The sequence below is a fragment of the Colletotrichum graminicola genome (assembly GCF_000149035.1).
Source record: "Colletotrichum graminicola M1.001 genomic scaffold supercont1.164, whole genome shotgun sequence".
Lineage (NCBI taxonomy): Eukaryota > Fungi > Ascomycota > Sordariomycetes > Glomerellales > Glomerellaceae > Colletotrichum > Colletotrichum graminicola.
In genome coordinates, this window is record NW_007361168.1 from 16,811 (window position 1) to 30,946 (window position 14,136).

The window sequence follows — 14,136 nt, forward strand, 5'->3', positions numbered from 1 at the left end:
CTACGTATGTTTCCGCGTACGTGGTCATGCTTAAGCGGATTTTTACGTCCTTAACTATACGTAGGCAAACTCCTGCGTACACAGCAGAGTATTAAGAAATATTATAAATTATATTATAAATATATTCACACATCCAGGACGCACATCCAGCACACACACCCAGCACAAACATCTAGGACACGCACCCAGCATAAACATCTAGGACACACACCTAGCATAAACATCCAGGACACACATCCAGGACATACACCTAGCATAAACATCTAGGACACATATCTAGGACACACATCTAGGACGTATATCTAGGACACACACCTAGGACGCACATCTAGTATAAATATCTAGCACAAATATCTAATCTACATCTAGGGTACACGTCTAGGATATTATCTTAGTTAGATATTCTAAGTATAGATTATATTATAGATTATTGTTGGAATCACAAGGGTGAGTTGTGATACGGTTAACCGTACGTATTGGGTGGCAAGTGACCAATATAGGGGGAAAATACTAATGGTCTATTATGCGTAACTAGAGAAGAGGGTTATGATCGCTTGGTTGGAAAGCGATTAAATACCTGTGAATTCCGGGGGAATTCACCGGCGGAACATTCGTGCTTCTGCCGCCGAGACATCGGCGTAACGGCCGATATCTCCGGGCGATTGATATCGCAACACTGACAACTTTCTCTTGTGGTAGAAAGCGCCGTCAAACAGCGTAAATACACCAGTAACTAGATCAACAAAACAGAGGTAAAAAGAGTGGCAAAAAACAGTAAACACAAGCCGTACCCAAGCCTATCTATCCAGGCGTAACGTATCCTTTCACGTACGCAATACCCATCCATTCATCCGTATCTTCACCTTCCCGTCGCTGACGAGCGCTTCCAGCGTGCTGTTTGGCGACGACTTCGTGAAGCTGTCGGCAGGGTTATCGCTGCTGTGAATCCATCGTATTTCGTGTATTTCGCGGCGCTCGTACGACTGGCGAAGGGCCATGATATCTATCATGAGTTGCTTCTCCTTAGTGGTGCTGAGTTTCACGAGACACTTGTAAAGCGAGTACGAATCGGTGCAAATAACCGTAGGGATCAATGGAATCGCGAGTCGCTCGGTGATGAGCGCAAGTGTGGTTCCAATTGCGTGCGCAATATCTGCGCCAGCGACCATAGCGTATATCTTGCTGGCAAGCACGCTCCAAGTGACCCTCTTGCACTTCGTAGAGCTGAAATGGATAATATTTTCGGTTACAGTGAACATACCGGTGTCATCTGGGGTCTTCCCTGTGGTTGTGTGGTTGTTACTTTCTTTGTTCACAAGGATAACAATAAAGCCGAGTTGCGAAGTAAGGTCAGCGTTGTTAGCGAACAATCCATCCACAAAGACGAAGAGTTTTACAGTCTTGAGGTTGAGCAGCAAAAAGCAAAGGCCGCGCTTGAGATTCTTCATCTGCTATGTAATTTAGCGGTTAAGGTCTTTAATATCTTCGTTTGCGGGCGACTGGTGTTGTGCAGCAACGGAATAGTCAAACCACGCTTCAGGCTAGCAAATTAAGGCAATATACGCTCCTCATGCGCGTTGCTCTACGTATTGCTGGTGCGCTTGCGGCGAAGCGGCATCAACAGGCTCAAGTCGCTTTCCTTGACCCTTTTGTTAGAGGGTTATTTTACTGTTAGTGCTGAGAAATAACACGCCGCCGTTAAATGTTATCAGCTGGTCGGTGGTCAGAAACTGCTTAGGCTTTGCAGTAAAAGTCACTTCCTTTAGTGCAGTCTCTTTACAGTCAGAGAAGGTCTTATCCGTAAGGCCAATAGTATCGTCAGTCAAGCAATCAGACAAGCTAATAATGCCCCCCCCTTGACAACCCAAGAGTACCGTGCGCGCTAGCCTGTGCAGGCTTAACCTAACAATAGATACAGATAATAAGGCTTTATCTAATAGATAGGTAGGTATATAAAAAAAAAATATAGGTTATACCCTATAGAAACGTTTTTAGACTAATTAGGAACTAGCATGTAAAAGTTTTTCTAGGGCGTATACACTAGAAACGTTTTTAGACTAATTAGGAACTAGTATATAAATATTTTTCTAGGGTATATACACTAAAAACGTTTCTAAACTAATAACTATTTAGATAAATAATTTTCTTTATTCTAGTAAGGTAATTATACTACTAGTTAATAGTTATAATATTATTAAGATAGGAATTCTAGTATAAATAGGCTAAAAGTGTTTCTAGAATATTTCTAGATATAATAAGAATAATTTAAGAAATATTTCTAATTTTTTAGTATTAGAAATATTTTAGAAACGTTTTAGAAACGTTCCTACTAATCCTATTAGTATAATAGTAAGTTTACTATAGCTAAATATAGTAGACCTAATAGATATTAAAGAGACTATACTATTCTTAACACTATATATCCTAAAAGATAAGTTCTATAATCTAGAAGAAAGTTAAGATATTATTAGTAATAATATTACGTTTTCTATATATCTAAGTTTATAATAAGAAATAAATCCTATCTAGTAGGATGTTATTTATTAAGTAAAATATTATTTTCTTATTAGAAGTATATTAAAAGAACTAAGAAAAAATAATAAATAACAGAACTATAAGATATTAAGCCTATTCTTATCTTAAATATAAAGCTTATAAACAGGAGATTACATCCTAATAGAAATATTCTTATAGTTAGATAGATTTACTATCCTATAGGAATCCTAGAGATACTAAATATATTAAAGACTAGTATTATATTTATTATTCTAATAGAGTTACTATTATAAAAAGCAGTTAATACACTATAAGATACTATATATTTTACTATTATTTAGATAAATAACTTACTAATCTAGTTATAGATCTAGTATAATATAAAATAAAAGGCAGCTTTATTTCTAACTATATATATAGCTCTTAGGGATACACTAGTTATATATTATACTTATATTTATACTAGTAGTAAAGTATACTTATACACTTTTATTACAGACTTCTATTACTTTAGCCTTACTTTAGAGTTAGCTAAGTAAATAGAAGCTATATAGACTAAGGTAAAAGAATTTACTATTAAGAAAAAAATACTAGCGTAAGTAGGAAGATCTTTAGAACGTTTCTAATTAGTTTTAAGTAAAAACTAAAAGATAAGCAGGATAATATATAGAATATACACTAGATTTTAGAAAGGTCTTATATATAATACTTAGATTAAAACCTATAAGCCTAAGCTAAAAGAATTAAACTATAGTGTAAGAGTTATCCCTTACGTTAAGAGATAAACTAATATAAGTTAGTATCTTATTAGTATTTAATAATAGGTTATTTACTATATAAACTTATATACTTAGGAAGACTATACTAATTATTTCTAGCTTATAATTCCTACTAAATAGATAAGTCTTATAGACTATATCTATAGTAGACTTAATAGCACTAATAATAAGCTAGTAGAGGAAGGAAAGTAAGAGTACTTCTTTTTTATAAGTAATAAATAAAAGAGGCTAACATATAGTATAATATATTTTATATATACTATAAGAGAATTAACTAATTCTTTTTAATAAATAAGGTACACTATAAAGAACTACTATAACTATAAAAAATAAAGTGTAAGGTTAAAATAAGGTTTTTTATCCTAAAAGATCTCTAAACAACACTATATATCCTTTTTACCTCTTATAGCTAGTACTTATATCCCCCCTTACTAGCTACTAAAACGCCTAGGTCTATTATAAATAGACTTATAAGAGTAGTTAGGTGTATTAATAAACTAAGAATAAGCCTAAGTAAGAATATAAGAAAAACCTTAAAAAATCTTTACTAATATATTTCTAGATATATTTCTTTACTTTAATAAACTAAAATAGTTTATTTTAAAACATAAAGGAAAGTTAATTATAGATATATATAAAAGCCTTATAAACACAGACTATCTTTAGTATATTATTTAAAAATAATAAATCCTCTTATTTCCTAAAGAGATATAGGTAATTACTATTACACTATAGCAAACTAAAAAACAAAACTAGTAGATATATATAAGAGTATCCTATTATTTTAATAATTATTATATACTAATAGAAATTGATTAAAAGTATATATAGTATTCTTATTAATTATATAGTAACTATATAGTTATGTACTTTTTTAAAAAATAAGTAAAGTAATAAATATTTACTAATATAAAAATATTTATAGTTAATACTAATTATAAATATATAAGAGGTATATACTATTATAAAATTATTTAGGCGTAGTATAGTTATAAATTAGAGAAAGGTAGGGATATAAAGATAATTTATTTAAGAAACGTTCCTAACACCTTCTAGTACTCCTACTTACTTAATACTTTACTAATTTAGAAACTATAGATATATATTACTATATATTTTACGTAGTTTGTAATATACTTAAGTAAAAATATATAGTTAAGGTTAAGTAGAAGTATATCTATAGTAAAGGACTTCTTAGGGTAACACTAGACTAAGGCCTTAGTATAATCTAGGGCTTTAGATAATACCTATAGGGTAAGTTCTACCTATAGGAAACATAGGAAATATAAGTCTAAAACACTATATAACTTTACTATATTTATTTTTAACATAGCGTAGAGACTCTCCTAGGTAAAATTTATTTATATAAAGAAGATTCTACTTATAATCTTTTAATATTACTACTACACTATTAGTTATCTAGAGATTATAATAAGCTCTATAAAGTAATTATATATAAGATATTCTAGAAACGTTTATAGATTATTTCCTATTACTTACTATACCTATAGATAGATAGCTATAATATAGTAACTAAGTAAAATATAAAAAAGGTTTTATTATTATAATAGGATTTTATTAAGTAATCTTAAATATTCCTATTAAGGACTAAAATTTAATACCTAACTATATAAATACTATTAAAATCCTTTATATAATTTTATACCTTTAGAGTAGACGTTTTCTCTTAATTATAGAAGTAATAAAGAAGTAAGTACTATAGTATAATTATTATAGTGCTTTAGTTTAGTAGTCTTACTTTCTATAGATACTATAATATAGACTAGAATTTAGTTTTATAAGATTTTATAACACATAAGCTTTAGATCCTAACTATATATAGGGACACTAGAATTTTAAGGCGTATTAATATAATAATATAATAGTTAAGTAAGCTCTATTTAATATCCCTTTATTCTCTACTAATTAAAATAATAAAGTAGAAGTAAGATATATAGAAGAGGGGGCGTTAAAGTAATTAAATAAAACACTCTTCTAGTTAGCCCTAGGCCTATAAGTCTTTAATTTATAGTCTACCTAGTAGCCTTTTAGGTAACTCTAAGGACTTTAGCTTCTATAATACTAAAAATAATAAGTAATATAGTAAAGGAAACTCTATATTATCTTTAGGTATTTTATAATAGTAATTAAGAGGGAGAAGTAGATAAAGCTCTTAAAATCTATATCTAAACATAAGTTAAAGCTCCCCCTATCCTTAGATAAGTCTCTAATAATAAGTAACTAAAAACTAAACGTAAATTAACTAAAGTGTGTTACACTTTAAGGAGTAGCAGCTTTAGAATAAGGAGTAACAGCTTTAGAATAAGGAATATTAGAAAGTAATTAAAAAAAAGAAAAAAGAGGATAAAATTATACTATAAAGAGAGGAAATATAGCTATAAAGAGATAAGCTATAGCTTAAGAGGGAAATAATAAAGCTATAAAGATTAAGAGAGGGGTAGAAAAAGAAAAGACTTTTTCTATAGTATAGCCTAATAGGCTATATTTACTTATTACCTATAAAGTAGACTTTATAGATTTCTAGGGAATTCTTTTTTTTATTAGTATTAGATTATAAGTTTAAATTAATATATATAAATCACCATGCTACTTGCTTCCTAATAAACCTAAGATTCTATTACTATTATTAAGATTAAGATAATAATATAACTACTAAATAGTATATACTAGATTATATCTATTAGGGGGGGGCAGCCTAATTATTTAGTGTTAGCTACTAATTAATAGTAGTGTATATCCTACTTACTTTAGCTAACTTTATTCTATAACTTATAGGTATTATAACGTTTATTTTACTATAGACTATAGGCAGTTCTTATCTACTATAAATCTAGCTAAGGTATATTAGGGATCTCTTTAAGATATATTTTAGAAACGTTTCTACTTACGTCTCTATTTATAAGGCGTAGTATATTAAGAAGACAGTTATTAGCCTAAATAGCCTTTACTTTTTAAGGGGTTTCTAATATAACATTATTTCCTATTACTAGCTTATATATATTTATATAGAAATCTATATATATAAGACCTTACTTATAATCTATTAGTAGAAAACTTACTAGTAGTATGCTTATTATTATAACTTTTTAAACTACTAGTAAAGGAGAGAGTAGTATTATAACTATAAGTTACTTTAATATACTTCTTAAAAGCACCTAGTAAAGACTACTTATATCTCTATAAAATATTACCTTTTATCTTCTTTTATATCTTTATAGCTTACTATAAAACATAACGTCTATCTATTATTATCTAAAAAGTAATAAAAAAGCTTACTAGCTATAATAATAATACGTCCTTACTACTTCTATTAAAGTGTCCTTATTAATAAGGAAAAACTATACTTAATTATACTTAAATAGTAAGAGATAGGGCTAGTATAAACTACTAGTATCTTTACTAATATACTAGTAAAAAGCTAGTATATTATAGTACTTTAATAGTATAAGGAATATATTTAGAGTGTATAATAAAAAGGAATTACTATTATATAGCTAAAAGGTTATACTTATATTTTTAGAAGTTTACTATATATAGTCTATTAAAGCACTAAAAGATAAAGCAAAACTAATATTTAATTAATTATTATATAATATTCTTTTTACTTAATATATAACTAAAAACGTAAGGAATATTATATAGAATTAAGTAGTTATAAAGTAGAAGTTATATAATATTAAGATAAAAGAAAACTTAGAAATATTTCTTATTTAATTAGGTAATATTCCTTATTTAATTAGGTAATATTCCTTATTTAATTAAGTAATATTTTCTAAACGTTACGTCTTCTTTAGCTTATTCTTCCTTAATTATTTAGGAAACGTTTTTAGAACATTTCTTATCTCTCCCTATAACAACTCTAACCTCTAAGAATTCTAAGACACTAAATACTTATCTAGGCAAGAAATATTCTAGAAACGTTTCTAGATCCTTTGTCCTTTATAGCTTAGGGGTAGGGGCACAGGCGTAAGTAATCTTATAGGCGTAGCGTAGCTTAGTAAGGGTAAGAGGTATCTCTATTTATTATTAGTAAGTAAAATAATTTAAAAACGTTTTTAGTATATACTAAAGAGATTATACTTTAGGTTATAGTTAGGGTAATAGTAGTAGTACTAAATATTATAAGTAGAATTATAACCCTTAGTAAGAAGGTAATTTATATAATAAGAAATAAATTAGTAATATTTTAGAAATATTTCTAAAAGTAAACTTACTATAACTAACCTTATTCTAAGAGGTATAGGTATTATAACGTGTAGTAGCCTCTATACTAAGGTCCTACTTTATTATAATATAGTTAATCTAAATAATATTAATTAGTAAAACGTACTTAAAACGTTTTTAAGTTAACTTATATTACCTTAAGTATTAGTTAGGAGAGAAAACAAAGCTAGGTCTTTAATAACTACCTTTACCTTATAAGAGGTTATAAGCTTAGTGTTAATACTATACACTAACTTATATATATTAATATAGTACTCTATAGAAAAAGATAATTAATTAGTTTAGAAACGTTTTATAATTATTTCTATAGTTACTTACTAATAGTGTTCTAATTATTATAGGCCTTTAGGCTACTAGCTATAAATAGAGCTACCTTAAGAAGGTAAGCATCCTTTAAATACTTCTTAATAGCGCTAAAGGAGGACTATTTATATTTCTAAAAAAAATTAGGATTAATTAAGAAACGTTTCTAAAATAAACTTATATTATAGTAAAAAGTCTTCTTAATAACCTTTTTACTATTTAGGCTATTAATCTTATAGGTAGAATTAATAGTATAGCACTAAACTTTACCTATAGTAATAATAACATAACCTTACTTAAAGATTATAAGCTTTAGAAATATTTTAGAAACGTTTCTATATTACTTATAGCGTTAGTCTTATAAAAAGAAAGGCTGCTAGAGCGCTTATCTTAGTTAGTATACTACTTATAGGCCTCTATATTACAAAAAGTAAAAGGTATTATAAAGAAATAATTTAGAAACGTATTTAAGTTATTATTATAATTATATAGATAAGGACGTAATTATAAAATAAATTATTATATAAAGAAAAAAAAAAGAAAAAAAAGAAAAATTTTCTTAGTTAGGAGAATAAATAGACCTTAAAGACCTAGTAGCTAATTATAGACCTTTAGTACGTACTTCCCTAATTAACTTAAGAATATTTCCCTTATTTTTACTTAAAACTATCTATATTTCTTTACATACTAGTACCTAATTAGTTTAGAAACGTTTCTAGTATATACGCCCTAGAAAAATCTTTACACGCTAGTTCCTAATTAGTCTAGAAACGTTTCTATAAGGCATAACCTAATTTTTTTTTTTTTATATTCCTAGATTTTTTTTATATATATACCTACTTATCTATTAGACAAAGCCTTATTATCTATATCTATTATTACCTTAAGCCTACACAGGCCAGCGTGCATAGTACTCTTAGGTTGTCAAGGGGGGGGCATTATCAGCTTGTCTGTAGACTCTCGTCAGTCTGCATGCTAATAAGCGCAAAATTCACGTTATTCTTCCCAGATATCAGCAAGCAGGGGTTAAAGGTTGACGTATCTATCTAGAGATTCTTCCTATAGTGGTTGTTATATGTCGCCCACTAATAGGTTCCAGCCTCCGGTATGCCGTAGAGTGGTCTTGTCACTTTCATAATAGTGTTCGCAGGGTAGAGGTGGTGTATTTCCACAGGCAGACAGGCAAGAACCACGCGGTTAAGGTTGGTTGCAGATTGCGTATACGCTTGCGTGATGTCTTGTAACTAAAGGACGTAACCGTCGCGTAGCAAAGACAGAGAAATAGCAAGGATAATTCGCTAGGCTATCTGCTGTATTGTGGGGGATTGCGTGAGTATCGCGCTTTTCCCGTCGTCTGCGTAACCTTGGATAACTAGGCGTGATTTCTCATAAGGGGTCTTGTTCTTTCCTTTGACTTCGCACACAAGCCTTGATTTAAAGATCCGTATTCCGGCGTGATCTTTCTTGTTGTATTTCACGATGTGGAATACGCCTCTCTCGGCAAGACCGTCAATCTCAGCGCTATTGGATCGTTCAAATGGCTTTCCGGGGGTTGTGATCACGCCCTTCTTGCGTAATTCCACGGCGAGCTTATAGTCGATTTCTTCTTTTGCGGTCAGAAAAGCATCACCGGTTGGATCGGGAAAAACCTTGGTGAGGAATGTGGTGATTGGGTTCTTCTGTGGTCGGCCGCGCGGTCGCCGCGGGGGATTCTCCGGCGTGACGGTGATACTCTCACGAGCTTCTTCAGCGGTCGCGGCGGGTTCCAAGTTTGAGAAAAATGTTTAATTACCATTAGTATTAATACAATCTTGTTAATTTCCGGCTTAACGTACTCCTCTTCTCTTGGATTTTAGCTATCCCTTACGCAATAGTACTACTACTAACCGGTCTTCTTATATACCTTATTACGTTCCTCTCTAAAGGATGCCGTACTGTAGCTCTACTATTAGTACTTTAGTACCTACTTAGATACCGCCTCTAAACCTATAATATCTATCTGTTCCTAGAGCCTAAACCTACGTATTATTCCCCTTATACGGCTTCTTATAGGCCTTATTATAGTTTAATAACTTATCTATAGTATTAGTCTCCTAATTTATATTACTAACTACCTTTAGTTAGATATCTTTATTAATCCTATATAGGTATTAAATATAGCTAATATTATCTAAAAATACTAAAATATAATAGGAAAAGTATTTATAGTATACTATATAATAAATATATAGGCTTAGGGTGTTATAGTATAGTATAACTATTATAAGACCTATTTATCCTAAGTCCTATATAAGCTTAATATAGAGTATGTTAACTACTCTAACTTATAGCTTTAACCTAAGTTCTTTATCTCTTCTTATTAGTACTACCTTAAAATTATTTCTATATACTAAATTATTAATAATAAGGCTTTAAATAGTAGTAGATATCTTAGCTACTATTACTAGAAATACTATACCTAAGAATCCCTAATTAAATTTTAAAAAGACTATTAGTTAGCTAGAAATAAAGTAAAAGCCTAGGAAATCTATAAATACTTTATATAAAATTAGAAAATTATTAATAAAGATTTTTAAAGGTATAGATAATTCCTTTATAAGAAGATTATAGCTAATAGATAGTTAGCCCTACTATAGTACTAGTAAACCCCTTTAAATCTCTTCTATAAAAGTTCCTAAGTTAGCTATACTTCTAGATATTATAATAGAACTAGGAACTAATAAAAGAGGAAGGTATGCCCTTAATTCTATTAGAGTAAATAAGAAACCTCCCCTATCTAAAGTAAACTTTTATATTATAGCCTAAAGCTCTTATATTATACTATTAATAGTCTTTTACTAGGCTTTAACCTACTTTTAGGTTATCTACTTAACGTTTAGTATAGTCTATCTTAGGTATATTTATTAGTAGGTAAATAATATTTTAAATCTACTATACTATTTAATAAGCTAGTTATAAAGAAAGTAAGCTAACTTACTATAGCTAATAAACTAAAGGGTTAGTATATATAAAACTTACTTATAATATAATAAGAGCTATACCTCTATATAGATAAAATAATAGCTTACTATCTTATTTAGTAGAAGGGGTAAAGGTAAAAAAAGAGGCTTAAGGGTAATCTCTTTAAAAATATTATAATAAGCCTTTCTTATTACTATTTTAGCTAGGTCTCTACTTAAGTTAAGATATTAGATAATTTTTTTAATCTGTATAATAACCTTCTATACTACTTTAGAGAGCTAATTTAAACTAGTATTAAGCTATAATTTAAATAACCTTTATTTTATACTAATAAATACGTTAGTATAATATTATACTATAACTTTAACGTACTTATATAAGTTAGGGCTAGTTTACTTTAATTCTTTAATTCTAAAGGCTTTAAAGCCTCTATAATATAAGTTAACTTAAGGTAGATTACATTAAGTTTATTTTCTTATAGTTTAGGAAGTAGAAGCGTTATTATATAATAGTATAGTAATATTCTTTTTTATCTCTACTTTATACTCTAATAAGATAATATAGGGTACTAAGGTAGTATTACTCTTTATAGGATTTAATTTTTACTAATTATAAGTACTTTATTGAAAACTTAGTCCTATATAGTATTTCTATTTAAGACTTTCTAAATTATCTATTATCTAATATTAGTTAAAATATCTAGTATACCTCTACTTATATAGCCCTTTAGAACCTAAAGTAAACATCTTATACTTTTAACTTCCTCTATTTACTATAGCTTATTATAGGTAAGGCGTATAAGAAGCCCTTACTAGTCTAGCTACTCTTTATCATAAGCTACTACTATTTCTAAAAATCTCTTAGAGCTATAAATAGTAAAAGTAATATAATTAGCTAGTTATACCTTATCTTTAAGCTATAGAATATAGTTAGAGGACTAAAGGCCCACTTAGTACTAATACTAGTAGTTAGCTTTCTAGTAGGGTGTTTACCCTAGCTTAAATACTTAAAAAACAGCTTAATAGAATTTAGTTTTATCTTTAATAGTTTATAATAATTATATTTTAGTACGTATAGTTCTAATTATAGAATTTAAGTACAGACAAGTTAATAGAATACTATCTCTACCTAGGCGTAAAGACTTTTTATAAGAATAGTAATAATACCTATAAGGGATTAGAGGTTAAATAGTAGCTAATAAGTAAATTAATTAATAAGGGGTTAGATATAACTCTAAGGCTTATTAGGCTAGACTACTAGCAGTATTCTAAATTAGTATTACTTTTTATTATAATATATAAAACTTATTAAGTAGGACCTTAGTTAATATATATACTAGTACTATTAATTTAAATAGTAATATATTAATTATTTATACTCCCCTACTAAGTATCTAAAATAAGACCTAACTAAAATCCTCTTAATATTATATCTAACTAGCTAAAGAGTTAATAAGCCTTCTATATATACTTTACCTCTTTAGCTAAAATACGTATAACTATTTATTTATAACCTAATATAAGCCTATAGTGATACTATTAACTAATATATAGACTTCTATAATACTAGTAGAAATCTTTAGATTACTATAGTATCTAAATAGTAGTACTAATTATAAGTATATTAGTAGCTTAATATATATAATAAGTAAGTTATTTTAATAAGTAAAGTAATTAGCTTACTATAACTACCTTATAAAGATAATAAAGAACTAATAAGAATATAGTTAAATTAATTTAAACTACTTAGAATCCTTTACTTTAGATATCTTTTTATTAAACTAATATATTTACGTATTATATCTAGTGTTTATTATAAGATAAGGTAGTAAGTACCTATAGTTAGAAGATAGATAAATAGTAAGGACTAGATACCTAATATATATATAATACGTTATATATACCCTAAGTATATATTCCTTTAGTAGGTAACCTTTTATAAAAAAAAGGTTAACTATAAATACACCTTCTATTTATTACCTATCTTATCTTATATTATTTATTTAGCTTCTTATTATTATTTATATTACTTTACTATTACACTTTACTTTTACACTATATTACTTTATAATACTACTATAGCCTAGCTTTATCTTATTAGAACTATAATAGCTACTAAGAAGGCTATATTAAGTAGTAGTATAACTATCTTAATTTATACTATTTTATTATTCTTACTATCTTTATTATTTTTATTAAGTTTTTATTTTACTCTTATATAGTAAAGAAATATATATACCTTAATAAAAGTAATAGGCTTAAAGACGTAATATACTAAGAACACTTTAACCTAAATAAATCTCTAACCTTAGGTAATTCTATATATAGCTTGAGAAAAATCTAACCTATAAGGTTACTTAGTAGCTACTCTAAAGTCTATATAATAATATATAATCCCTTACAACTATAGAGTTTAATAAGAATACACTATACTACTTTAGTAATAACTAGTAATAAGGCTTTTAGTTAGATATTAGCTAGGCTAATAATCTTTTTTAAATTAAAAGCACCCTTTATATAGTAAAAAGGATTATTAAAGATATAAGAATTAACTTACTACTTTTATTAAGACTATATAGTAAGGTAAAGGATATTAAACTATCTTATAGTAACTTATAAAGCTTTTAGTTATTTAAAAACCTAGTTATACTAAAAAAGAACCTAACTAAGTAGATACTACTTACCTTATAAAAAGAGCCTTCTTAATAACTACCCCTAAATAAAGACATTATAATAAGTAATACACCTAGATAAGAGGGAAGTATCCCTTTAGACTTATTATTTTTAAAGTAAGTAAAAGCTATTATAATAATATAGTCTAAGTTAAAAAGTAAGAAATAAGAAATTATAAGCCTATTAAGCTATAATACTATTTTACTAGTAGGCTTATTTAGACTATAGTTTTTTTACTATACTAAACTAATTTTTAAATAGTATAAGTTACTATACCTAAGGCTAATAAGAATAAAATATATACTTACCTTTAAAGTAAATATAATATTTACTACCTTTAGCCTAAGGTTAAGTAAAAAATATAATTCCTTTAAGTTAGTACCTTAATAAGAAGGCTAGTACTATAACTATAGCTACTTAATTAGTAAAGTTAAAGTTAATAGTAAGATAATTATAAGAATATTAAGACTTAATAAGTCTAGCTTAGTTATAAAATAACCCTAGCTAGTAAAGGTAGTAAAAAAGCCTATAGTTAACTATAGCTATACTACCTCTACTAGTATTAAATATAAAAAAACTTATAGTAGCTTTTCTTTATACTATAACTACTTAAATATAGGTAGTAGTAGTACTAGTAACTACTATAGCTACCTTAAGTTATTCTCTAGCCTAGCTATAGA

The 14,136-nt window shown here is 27.8% G+C and overlaps 1 protein-coding gene across 1 annotated transcript; it reads right to left on the reverse strand.

Annotated features, from left to right (window-relative positions):
- Positions 1-596: 596 nt before the first annotated feature.
- Positions 597-1,448, reverse strand: GLRG_11842 (uncharacterized protein; the record flags this gene model as incomplete). Its single annotated transcript, XM_008102564.1, has 2 exons — positions 597-733; positions 833-1,448. 2 exons carry the CDS (start codon positions 1,446-1,448, stop codon positions 597-599), a joined length of 753 nt encoding a protein of 250 aa, XP_008100755.1.
- Positions 1,449-14,136: the final 12,688 nt, after the last annotated feature.